Source organism: Lepisma saccharinum, chromosome 23 (assembly GCF_977018435.1).
Source record: "Lepisma saccharinum chromosome 23, izLepSacc3.1, whole genome shotgun sequence".
Taxonomy (NCBI): domain Eukaryota; kingdom Metazoa; phylum Arthropoda; class Insecta; order Zygentoma; family Lepismatidae; genus Lepisma; species Lepisma saccharinum.
In genome coordinates this window covers 10,658,551-10,672,130 of record NC_139251.1, presented here as the reverse complement: position 1 = coordinate 10,672,130, position 13,580 = coordinate 10,658,551, and the positions used below count along the sequence as shown (strand labels likewise).

Sequence of the window (13,580 nt, the reverse complement as noted above, 5' to 3'; positions counted from 1 at the left end):
CCGATGTACTAAATGTTTCTATTCTCACATTGACAGACAGAACATTCTCTCTTTCCATATGTCTTGGTATCAGGGTGAAAGGGCTGTCTCTATTGCTGAATAGTGTTGATGTCTATCAAGGGTAACCCTCATCAACAGTACAATTGCTTGTTATTACTAACCCAAGAGGTAGAAAAGTGATGTAATATCAAAATAGAACAATTGCAAGTCAATACAACCAACAGTCAAATCGAAGAAAATCAGTAAATAAATGCTCTTTTAACCAAAGTATACATTTTTGTATGGTATGTAGTGGTTTACTACTAGGAGAGTCAAAGGTAAACCTTAGAAGTCCAATAAAAATTGTAGGACAAACTGTATATAGCTTAAATTTACATGAGGTATCAACTGTTGTTTTACAAAACCACCTCAAGGCTGCAACATTAATCAAGTGAGCTTCAAAATGTCATTTTGTCATTTTAAAGATTGTGCCTCCTATACACACTTGCACCAGCAAAGAGGAATGGTTTCTTTTTCTCTGTCAGCCTAAAACTTCCAGACATTTCTCAGCAAATGAAAATTCATCGTCTCCGTGCATGCTTACCCCACCAGCAAGTTTACTAATGGAGGAGAAAGTTCGACAATGGCTTCGTTCAGAGGCAGATGGGTGGAAAGCCCTACACAGTGGCTCATAAGTAACTGCACATGGACCACAAAGACTTATTCTTCTTAAGGTATACAGGCACTAACTCAAAGTTGAAGATATATGTAGAACAGCAATAGGTCTGTGCTAAAATGCAGCAAACTTTTGCAACCATACATACAGAAATCTAATAGACAAGAAACGAAAACAAGTGAAGGTTTTCATGTGACTCTCCCTTGTATATATGATTCACCTCTCCCTTCCTTGAAAGTAATCCTTCTTCCGCAGCTTCCCACTCACTTTTTTCAGGTGTCAACACTAAAGCATTTAGGATGGGACACATGTAAAAGTTCCATAAATAATTCAGTGATAAAGAAATGTTGCAAATATATTTACACTTAAGTTGTACAGGCCTGCAGGATGTTTTGTCATGTTTGATGAAAGTCTTTTAGTGTTGATATCAAAAAGTACAAAATTGATTTTATTATAATGGCAATTTTTTCTCCCTTGTACTTGTATTGATGCTGCATGAAGTGGAGTAGGGATGTTGCTGAAAATGTTGTTTATCTTATCAACGCAGTACCTATTTTCTGCCGCAAGCTTTTGCCTTCTTTTTGGCCTCTGCTGGTGGTGGTGCACTCACGAGGAAAGATCTGAGGTCCTTCAGCTGATCTGCAAACTTTTCCAGAGTATCATCAGACTGCAAGAGAGCAATGCATATTCAGAACCATAATTCCTTACAAAGTGAGAATTACTGAGGCATGTACAGTCATCCATCAAGATAAATGAGCACAATTGTATATTTCTGTTTGCATTTACATTTCTCTTACTTGTGGATCCCATTTTAAAAACTGTAGGTCCAATCACAATTAACTTTTCTGTGCATAAAGTGGACTTAAGACAACAATTCAATCAATTTCTCTTGCTTGTTTATGTTTGCAGAGAACTGATTACCCTGTGAGTTATGCAAAATCCTGTAGCATTTATTATTTCAACGACAAAATACAGTGGAACCTCGATTTTACGTTTTTCAGGGGACCAAGCTCAAAAAACTTAAAATCGGGAAAAATTTTATAGCATTTTCCTCTATTGGGACCATTAACACGTTCACTGCTGAAAGTGCCGATCGGCGTCTGGGTGATTTCTCCCGATATGCGTTGAACACCGATTGGCGCTTCTCATTCGCTTCGTGCAGAGTTGATTTTGGCGAGAGATCAGCCTGCCAGTTTTACTGCAGCCATTGTCGTACTGCAAGTGGTGGTAGATGAAGTTTAGATTTAGTTCATTGTTGCATTCGTTGCGAAGTACTGCAGAAAATGAATCGTGAAAGATGAGGGGAAATGAATCGGCCTCTTACTTCATCAAGGGCTAAAAATATTGATATCGAGAGCATGACGATTAGTGAACTGGATAATATATCTGTAGGTTCGAGTGATTTATTTGAACATTCTAGTGATGAAAGTGAAATGACTGAAAATGATGGTGTTTTGTGTGTTGATAGTGAGCATAGTGAATCTGCAACAGAAGGTGCCAGTGATGCCTATTCAAACGAAGCAGACACGACCATTTGGACTGATGATCCTTCACGTCTAACGCTAATTCATTTTACTAAAAGTAATGTGCTTCTAGTTCCTCTGCCTGGTAACAATAGCTCATGTGATTATTTCCAATTATTGCTTGATGATTTGTTTCTTGAGGAAATTATCAGATATACAAGCAACTACAAAGATGATAATACTAAAGATGATTTTTATACAGAGTTAGAACAGGTCTTTGATAAATTTTCTCAGTATGATATGAAAATTCTGTTAGGTGACTGTAATGCACAGATTGGCAAAGAAGAGACATTTAAACCCACGATTGGTAAAGAAAGTCTTCAGGAATTAAGTAATAATAATGGTATAAGATTGATCACTTTTGCAACCTCAAAGAATTTAATTGTGAAAAGTACCACTTTTAAACATAAAGATATCCATAAATATACCTGGTCTTCTCCAGATGGTAAAACTCATAATCAGATAGATCATATTCTCATTGATAAGAGAAGGCATACTAGTATAATTGACGTTCGTACACATAGAGGTGCTGACTGTGCCAGTGACCATTATTTAGTAATTGCAAAATTAAGAGAGAGACTCTCAGTGATAAATCATAAGCAACAAAATCTAAAAGTTATAAAATTTGATACAGGAAAGTTTACTGATGAAAGAATTAAGAAAGATTACCAAATTAAACTGTCAAATAGATTTGATGTTTTGCAGGATTTAAATGATGATGAAAATATAAATGAAACAGACGTAAATAAGAATTGGGAGCACATACGTAATGCAATAGAATCAGCAGCTAAAGAAAGTATAGGATACCATAAACCGAGAAAAAGTAAGCCATGGTTTGATAATGAATGTCATAATCTAATAGAAATAAGAAATCAGGCTAGACTTAGGTGGTTAAATAACTCTGATGATACAAATCTAAACAATTATAATATAATAAAGCGAGAAGTTAACCGCACGTTTAGAAGTAAAAAAAGAGATTACTTGAAAAGCAAAATTAACGAAATTGAAACAAACAGTAAAAATAAAAATATCAGAGATTTATATAAAGGTGTAAATGAATTTAGAAAGGGGTGGCAACCTAAAGTAAACTTGATAAAAGATAAAGACGGTGATTTTCTAGCTGACCCAAGCGATATTCTAAATAGATGGAAGAACTACTTTAATGACCTTTTAAATGTTCATGTAGGAGATAAATCAGAAGTAAATGAAGTCCACACAGCAGAACCTTTAGTTCCAGAACCTAACTTGACTGAAGTTAAAGATGCTATTAAGAGGCTAAAGAATAACAAAGCACCTGGCATTGACTTAATACCAGCTGAGTTAATTAAATATGGTGGAAATTCATTAATATGTCAAATCCATAAATTAATTTGTTTAATATGGAATAAAGAAGAAATCCCTCAACAGTGGAAAGAATCCATAATTGTTCCTGTGTTTAAAAAAGGTGATAAAATGAACTGCAATAATTACCGTGGAATTTCTCTACTCTCAACAACATATAAAATATTATCTAACATTCTTTTAACAAGACTAACCCCATATGCTAATGAAATTATAGGTGATTATCAATGTGGATTTAAACGTAACAGATCAACTACAGATCAAATTTTTCACATCAGAAAGACACTTGAAAAAAAATGGGAATATAATCAAAATGTCCATCAGCTATTCATTGATTTCAAGAAAGCATATGGTTCTGTGAAAAGAGATAAATTATATAATATATTAGTCGAGTTTGGAATACCTAAGAAGCTTGTTAGTATGATAAAAATATGCACCAGTGAAACAGAAAGTAAAATTCGTGTGGGTATTAATATGTCTGACAAATTTACAATTCATGATGGGTTAAAACAAGGAGATGCATTATCTCCATTGCTCTTTAATTTTGCCTTACAATATGCTGTTAGGAAGGTAAAATAAGCTAAAGAAGGACTAAAATTAAATGGTGTGACTCAGTTGTTAGCATATGCAGATGATGTAGACTTACTGGGGGATGATGTGAATACAATTAAGAATAATGCTAAAATATTTTTCAAAACTGCTAAAGAGATAGGTTTGGAAGTTAACAAAGAGAAAACTAAATATATGCTTACAGGTCGAAACCAAGTGTTAGGTAATAATCAAAATCTAATTATTGATAACAACTCGTTTGAACCAGTTTCCAAATTCAAATACTTAGGAGTAATATTAACAAATGAAAATGATATTAAAGAGGAAATAAAAAGTAGGCTTAATTCAGGAAATGCATGTTACTTCTCTCTTCATAAACTTTTGTCTTCTCGTTTAATATCTAAGAAACTAAAAGTTAAAATATACAAAACAGTAATTTTGCCTGTAGTATTATATGGATGTGAAACTTGGTCCCTTACATTGAAAGAGGAACATAAATTGAGAGTATTTGAAAATAAGATCCTTAGGAAAATCTTTGGACCTAAAAGGGATGAGGAGACAGGTGAGTGGAGAAGGTTACATAATTTGTATTCATGTCCAGATATTATTAGAATAATTAAATCAAGAAGACTTAGGTGGGCAGGCCATGTGGCACGAATGGGAGAGGAAAGAGGAGTTTACAAGATTCTTGTTGGGAAACCTGATGGTAAGAGACCTGTAGGAAGGCCAAGACGAAGATGGAGGGACAACGTTGAGATAGACCTAAGGGAAATCGGTAGGGATGGAAAAGAGTATATAGAACTTGCTCAAAATAGGGAAAGATGGAAGGCCTGTGTTGCTGCAGCCATGAACCTTCGGGTTTAAGAAGGCTAGAGAGTTAGTTAGTTAGTTACAAGCAACTACGCTGAAGAGATATTTCTTTCAGAAGGTATGAAGGTTAATTCACGGATTTCGGTGTTGAGGGACTTGACTGTGGAAGAACTAAAAGTACTTTTAGGTCTTCTTCTACATACTGGGACAGTCGCTATGCCTTGTTTACAGGACTATGGGAAAGTTGATACCTTATTCTTGAGTTGTTTTCCTCAATTTATGAGCAGAGACCGATTTTTGATCATACTGCGCTGTTTACATTTCTGCAGAAATCCTCGTTCTGATGAGCCTAAACCTGATGATCATTTATCAAAATTAGATCAGTGTTAGACCATTTTAACAATAAGATGCACTCGGTATACTATCCAGGAAAGGAGCTCAGCTTAGAAGAAGCAATGCTTCTGTGGCGTGGTTGGCTTTTCTTTAGGCAGTACATAGAAGGTAAAATACATAAATATGGTATTAAAATATATGTACTAACAGAACCTGATGGCCTTGTACTAAAGACTTTTGTATACAGTGGTGCATATGATGAACTAGGTGGAAAGGCTCACTCCAGTAAAGTAGTCCTGCATCTCATGGAGGAAAAATTATACAATGGACATTCCCTCTACATGGACAAGTTCTACAACAGTCATGAACTATCCCAGGTTCTCCTGGAGAAAAAAAAACGTATTCCACAGGTAGCCTTAGGGCTAACAGAAAAAACAACCCACAGATAGTCACACGAGCGAAACTCAAAAAGGGGGAAAGCACAGGGAAATACTCTGATGGAGGCATCATGATTGGCAAGTGGCACGATAAAAGAGAAGTGCTTTATATATCTACAGAATTTCCAAATGAATTAGTTGAGATCATAAATGAAAGAAATGAAAAACACATGAAACCACTTCTGATTGTACAGTACAATTGCTACATGTCGGGAGTAGACAGACAGAACCAAATGATGTCTTACTACCCAAGTGATTGCAAGACAATAAGGTGGTATAACTGTTTGTCCACTACGTACAGCTTAAGGTTCTAAATGTTTTCCACCTCCACAACAAACACACTGTAAACAAAACAAAGAACCTATGTTATTTCAGATTGGTTATAATTAGACACTTGCTGTCCTTCAAATCAGCCAGACCGGAATTCTTCCAACTCCTTCAGGAAAATAAGATCATCTACCAAGAAAGTGTCAGCAAGGACCAAAGGGAAGAACACTGCGGAAGAAATGTCGGGAATGCAAGAAAAATGGAAAGAGAACCGACACTATTTACAACTGTGTAATCTGTCCTGGTACTCCTGGACTGTGTTTGCATCCATGTTTTTATAATTATCACAAACAAGTAAAGTCATTATTTGAAAATAATGTCTGCATGTCATGTAAAGAATATGTAGAAGTTTTGATGTACCAATATTTTGTTTGCTGTATGTACAAGTAATAAGTATGTAAAATTTTTATCTCTAAAAATGAAAGCAATTATTTCTACAACAAAAGAAATCATAATTTTTAACAACTCTCTCAGAATCGTATGTTGTGAATGTAGATAGAAACAAAAATATCAGTGGGCGCCTTTCGGCATCTTCAGCACAGAGCAAGGAAATTTGATGTTGTGTGCTAATGGCGCCGAAAGGCGTCCACTGCCATATTTGTTCATGATGACTTCCATTACAAAAAAAAAAAAAAAACGTGTTTTATGTTGTCTATTAACTACAAGGAACCATAAAAGTACATAATGTGGTAAACAAAAAATTCAGCACCTGGGGTGAATATACAAATTTTGATCAGCAGTGAACATGTTAATGTTGAATTTATTGTGTGGAAAAATTTAAAACTGAGGAACGTAAAATCGCGGTTCCACTGTATGCGATAAAATGTGTAACTTCGATAAAATGTGTAAACTTCTTTAAAAAGAATTTTCACCTTGAGATAAAGATTATCAGGGGGGGGGGGGATTTTTAACTTACATTTAATGTTGTACTCACCATGACTGCACTGAAATGTCACTTTGTATACTTGAACCTAAAATTCAGTCTTTTTATATTCCAAAATTTTGATGTTTACATAACCAAATTCTAAGTTGAAGTCCCACATCCTAATCCCTGATTTAGTCCTTATGATGAAGGTGGATGATAAGCACTTCATTACTTTCAGCTAAGTGCAGGTGTAAGCATTAATACTTTTAATTCAATCTTCAAGCTGGCCTCACAGATGTTCACCTCTTACATTTGAGAGAATGTATTTGGTACGGTCAAGAAATAACTGGAATGAATGTTGAGGCAGGCACTGCTTCACCAGATTTTTGATGCCCGTGTCCTAGAAGTTCTGTGGCTGCTCTGAGCACCAGTGGAATACCACCTCTTGCAGTTGGGCATCCGAGGCAAAGGGGATTCCACATAGGGTGCCTTGCAGTGGGCTAAACACATGAAAGTCACACGGGGATAGGTCAGGGCTGTGGGGGGATGATCTAAGCATTCCCAAACCATTTGTGCGATCATGTCCATAGTGTGTCCAGCAACGTGGGGATATGCATTTTCTTGCAGTAGGATGACACCTTGTGACAAGAAGCCATGCCGCTTGTGCCTGATTGCAGGTCTCACCTTGTTTCGCAAGATGTCAGAGTACAGAGCAGCGTTCATTTTCTCACCCTGCCGGAGAAAGTGACCGAGAAGTGGACCACGACAAAGTCGACTTGTCTGCTTTTCTTGAGTCGTTGGGATGAGGGGTGTTTCCACTCCTTCCTGTCACGTTTACTCTTTGGTGTATACTGGCTAAGCAAGATCTCGTCCATTGCCACAATGCACTCCAGGAAACCCTCGCCCTCTGTCGAGTACCGCAGGAGATACGTGAGACTCTTTCCCATCCATGTAGCCTTTTGCTCCTCTGTGAGTATCTTTCGCACCCAGGCTGCACACACCTTCCGGTATTGAAGGTGTTCATGAACAATAGTGTATGCTGTACCATGACTAATGCCGAGTTCGGTTGCAATCTGGTTCAGACTAATCCCCTGACACTCCCGTATGAGGTCATCAACGGCAGAAATAGACTCATCCGTAATGGCACATTTAGGGCACCCACTATGCGCCGCATCAGACACTGTTGTGTGTCCTGCTCGAAACCGACCCGCCCACTCATACACTTGTGTTCGGGACACGCACTCACCACCATACACAGCAGTCATACGCTCGTAAATGTACCCTGGTGTGTTGACTTCTGCCGTCAGAAACTGTATCATGGATCGCTGAACCTCCTTTGTGGCACCTGACACTGCGAACTCCATGACTCACCTCACTGAATGACTGACTGGCACCTTGGAGGCAAATTGCACATACACAACCTCCCTTCCCTGCCAGTGCTGCCACGTAGCGACGCGGTCTGGAACTCGTCTCGCAGCCATGTGGCGTACCCCAGCCTGGCCTACAAATCCTGTAAGTTTCATCGCTGTGTCACTTTATTTTGCTTTTTCACAGCATTAATCCAGTTATTTATTGATCGTACCAAATATTTAACATTTCCAAGAATGCTAAAGTATAACAAAGAAAAGAATATCTCACTGACCTTGCAGAAACAGAATCTGATGTGATTGTCGAGAAGTCCTCTGTGTTTCTCTGCATACATTATACTAAGAGGCAGGGCTTGTACCTTTCTACACTTTATCATCCACTTAGCGAATCTCATATCCATGAATTTATCTGTAAGGAGACTTAGGTTCTTGTACAAGTCATTCTCTGAAAAGTGAAAGGAAAATATGTAAGAAAAATAGTAAATAATAACATTTTATCAAACAAATGTTGCAGTTGAAACATGAAATTGTTGCAATTACTGATTGTGCAAAATTATATTGTAACAGTTACCATTATTGAAAGTAACTTTTACCATTATTGAACCTGGTAGTTTGCTAACACGTATAAGACACATATGTATAACATAAACTGAGTAGTACAGTGCTCTAATATGGATGACTATGGAGTGATAATTAAAAACACTAACTCAGAAGAAATCTGATCCGAACAAGTGTTCTCGCGTTATCAGCCAGGTTAAGAAAACTTATGAGCCATATTTTGAAATTGAAACAAAAAAAGGGATATTTGGATAGTTGTATTTTTTGATTGGCTTCGTTTTCTTATATGTTGAAGTAGGTCATGAGAAATGAATATTGTGCAATTTTGAGACCTTGAAAAATTTTTCCCTCCTCTAGATAATGTCAAAGTTCAAAGTCAGACTGCCCATTTTTCATGAAAAGTGAAACATGGGTAAGTTCGGAGTGCTGTATCGTTGGAAATCAACAACATCCCAGACTTTTGATTTGATACACTGTTAATATAAGACTGGTTGCTTATATACATTCAATTGTTTTGATGGGACATTGTTGCTTTCCATTATTATGTGACAACAAAGGGGGTCCAAAATGCAGTTTTTTCCTGTTTTCGGCCCTTAATATCTTGGTTAAGTAACAGTACCCCAAAGATTTGATTACTGAGCATTGAAGCTCAGTAATAGGACAAGCTAGCTGATATAGCATATTACTTGGATATTGATGCTGTTAACAGATATAACCCTTTGAATACTCAAAATTTGCAAAATCTGTATCTTTAGAATTAGGTCTATCTCAAAACAGCATCAAGGTAAAAATACACTAAAGTGTAAATCACCAACCCTGAGACCTTCTGTAAACAAACCATCTCACCGATTTGATGTATCACTGAACACGGAGACCTTCCCACATGCATAGAACTCGCCATGTTGAAAGTGGCACTACTTCCTTGCTCTTCACATGATTATTTTTAGAAAATAACCAATGTTATAAAATATCATTATGTACACAATCTCTAAGCTCATTGAAAGTTACAATGCATATTCCTACAAAATGTTCACACTTATCTTGCCTTGCCATGTCACCAAGTTATTTTCCGAAGTGAACTATATTTGGCGGAACAAAAATCGTTAGAATGCTTATCAAAGTTCCAACCGCAATAAATTTACAAACTTTATTTGTCTTGTTTTGATCATCAATATATTTATTGGACTTACAGCATTGCATATGGCTGTTTATGCCCATTATATATTTTATTTACATAAGATACAATTTACATAAAATCTACAAACAAATTTCAAATACACTCCTATCTAGAAATATACATTACCATGTAATCTCATTTTGTCTAAAAAAATGCAAGTAAAATATATTCAATTCGCATGCAAGAAAGAAGCCAAATTTATGGGAAATGATTACTGGTGCAAAGAGTTAACCATAAAGGTGAAGCAATAAGTACAAAAGAAAGAGCATTGGGTTTAAAGTGAGACATCATTTGCGGTAGCGTATCCCATACTACAAATTGGCTGTTGTTTTACCTTACGTAATGAATCCTGTAACAATGCTGGATTTTTGTGTGGATTATTTTACTTCTATGAGTTTGCAACAGGCACGTATATTCTAGGCAACCTAGTCTATCACCGAAGTCCAGATTAGATACAGAAAATAATCGACTATCAAATGTGACTGATGCTTCACTCTCAAACAACGACCACTGGAAAAAATGATCGTATAAAACCCGCGACTCCTGTGCACCGTACTCCAGCGACGAGAGGAGGGGGAGAGTGGACAATGCTTCCTTATGGCCCGAGCTCAACGGAAGAAAAGGCTGCGTGGGAATTTTTCGTTCGAGATTTGTTTTCCTTGTGCTCGCTCTATACATGGGGATGGACTCCTTTGCTTTAAAACTACCACCAGACCTCAGCGGTTATATTCTTTCCCGACCAGCACCTGGGGGTGGTCGGTGACGTATTTGTAGTGGCTTCTTAGACAGGGAACTCTTCGTTTTACAATGGCGGTAAAACCTTACAGCGATGCCAATGCACTAAGCAGCATGGGATTTTCCTAGGTAAGGGAAATTTTGAAACTAAACTTCTATTACACGAACGGGAAAAAGAGTGGCTGGCATGTGATAGGGAATTTGTCCTCTAGGCCAAAACAACACTGTCCCATCGAACACATGCAGAACTCACAGGCCGCTGACCTTCAACCAATGACGTTTTCAACCCCTCTGCTGCTTTGCTTATGACTGGCTGAGGTAGACTGACTGGCCGGAGATGACAAAGGGCAATTTGCGAGTGGAAATTGCGTTGAAGGAAGTTTGAGAAAATTAGGTTTCTTACTGTGTGGATTTTCTTATGTGTATTGAGTGAGTGAATTACGTATATATGTTTTGAATGATCTGTGCTGCGTCGTGTAGTGAACGAAAATGAATGACATAATTAACGAACTATTGCCAAAACAATTTACTCTGCTTTTGCATGAGGATAAACTTCAAATCGTGAAGATATGCAGGCCTCTGGCATCGCAAAGAAGATAAGAATGGATCTGATTTGTTATTTTGCGTTGCTTTTCTGCCACTTTAGCTAATCGCGACGATGAGAATGAGTGATGATACGATGAAATTCATGAAGGGTCATTCACAAAGAATACCCATGTTCATGCCCTCCTTTCACCCAGTAAAAAGAATGTCAAAGGCAGGAAAAGATACTAAAAAACATATATCCCTTCACCCCCATTAGAAAGTCCTTGGTACACCACTGTACATAAAGCTTTGTTTTTAAACCCACTTTATTCACAGGAAAGCTAATCGGGACTATGGACTTGCAGTTTAAAGTGGGATCTAAACAACTTGTGCCTCAACCTTGCATCAAACCTGGGACCCCTTGATTACAAGGATGCGACGTTACCATTATGATATCCATCAAAGAAAGAAAAACGAAAACTGTCCAACAACTTGTGAAGACATGGACTCTTCCATTTGGAACAAAGAAAAGTGGGAGAAAGGTCTGAGTTCCACTTTCTGATAGGGGAGGAAGTGTGATAATTTACATTGAAATTTTTTAATATTTTAAAAATTATTTTCTCGAAAATGGGACGAGGCCCCAATTTTTTTTCATTTCCTGGTGTTTATAAATATATTCATCTACAAGTTGGCATACTTAGTGTATTTTTACCTTGATGCTGTTTTGAAATAGGCCTAATTCTAAAGATGCAGATTTCACAAATTTTGAGTATTCAAAGTATTATATCTGCTAACAGCATCAATATCCAAGTAATGCGCTATATCAGCTAGCTTGTCTTAATAATGAGCTTGAATGGCCAGTAAACAAATATTGGAGCACTGTTGCTTAACCAAGATATTAAGGGCTGAAAACTGGAAAAAAACTGCATTTTGAACCCCCTTTGTTGCCACATAACAATGGAAAGCAACAATGTCCCATCAAAACAATTGAATGTATTTAATCAACCAGTCTTATGTTAACAGTATATCAAAACAAATGTTTGCAATGTTGTTTATTTCCAAAGATTCAGCATTCCAAACTTACCCATGTTTCACTTCTCATGAAAAATGGGTGGTCTGACCTTGAACTTTGACATTTTCTACAGGGAAGGGAAATTTTTTTCAAGGTCTCAAAATTGCACAATATTAATTTCTCATGACGTATTTCAACATATAAAAATATGAAGCAAATCAAAAAATACAACTATCCAAATATCCCTTTTTTTGTTTCAACTTCAAAATAATGGCTCTTATATTCTGTAAGATTGATGATTGGAATTTTGAAATGTGAAACTCATGAAAGTGATTCCAAAACTTTAAAATGCCCAAATGCCAACTGATAGAAAAGTTACCAGTATTTTATGTCATTCCTTTATAGAAAATATTACTTATAAATTGCTTAAATGTGAAGATTGAAAGTAGTTTATTATTTACACTGGAGCACTTGAACATAATGGAACTTTTACACTAATGTTTTGGAATAATAGTGTAATACAGAAGGTTGTTCAGAATATATCAGAATGACTTTCAAAGTGTACTGACTGGCCTCATGAAATGCCTTGGTGCCACCACTAGTTGTGTTCTATTGGATCACCAGCATTGTGGACTATCACCCTACATCGGAGTTTCCATTGTAGCAAACTACATTTGAGAACGTGCATGAGAATCCTATCTCATTCCTCTCTGCAGGCTCTTCAAAGATCAGGGAGGGGTGCATGGATGGCAATGTTTCAGATGTCATTTCGAGAGTCCGAATGCACGGAAATCTACAGGACTGGCATCAGGGCTTTTCACTGGAATGTCCTGAAATGTGATAACACGGACCCTCTGTTTCCTGCTACATTTCCTGATAGAAGCAGATGAATGTTCAGGCAGTATGTCTTGAGACCTTGTCCATATGAATTCACACCTGTTGAGTGCCCCCTCTGTACAAAAGAGGGATGTCTGTAAACAGAGGGATGTCTGTAGGGAAGATGGGTGTCATAATGGATGACTGAAAGTAGGCATCATTCACTTTCACATTTCTATCCACTTTACATATCAGAAACTTCTCCACATAACCAAATCTGGTTGCCATTCTCCCGATACTGTTTTACTATTTGGTCATTCACTCTGTAGGGCTGTGTGCTGAGTGCCTCTTTAGAGCCCCAGCTTCTAACCCAGGTAAGAATATTTTAATCCTCCGACACTATAGTTATGTTGTATTAGTTATAATTTAGTTATAGTAAGGGTCTGGAGCCTGTATAATGTGACGGGTGCAAAATAGCCTAAGTGCTGATGCACACACCACAATTTCAAATTCAATCAATCAATCAATATGGGTCAAGATTAAAATGTTG

General features: G+C 37.1%; 1 protein-coding gene across 1 annotated transcript in view; it reads right to left on the bottom strand.

The window, feature by feature from the left end:
- Nucleotides 1-1,009: 1,009 nt before the first annotated feature.
- The window catches only part of LOC146005384 (uncharacterized), a 56,843-nt gene continuing 44,272 nt past the window's right edge, over nt 1,010-13,580 (bottom strand). Inside the window, exons 8-9 of the mRNA XM_083144608.1 lie at nt 8,483-8,652; nt 1,010-1,322 (exon numbers count right to left, since the gene is read on the bottom strand). Of these exons, the coding sequence (XP_083000734.1) occupies nt 1,206-1,322; nt 8,483-8,652 (287 nt within the window). The 3' untranslated portion in view covers nt 1,010-1,205. The remainder of the gene's footprint in view (nt 1,323-8,482; nt 8,653-13,580) is intronic.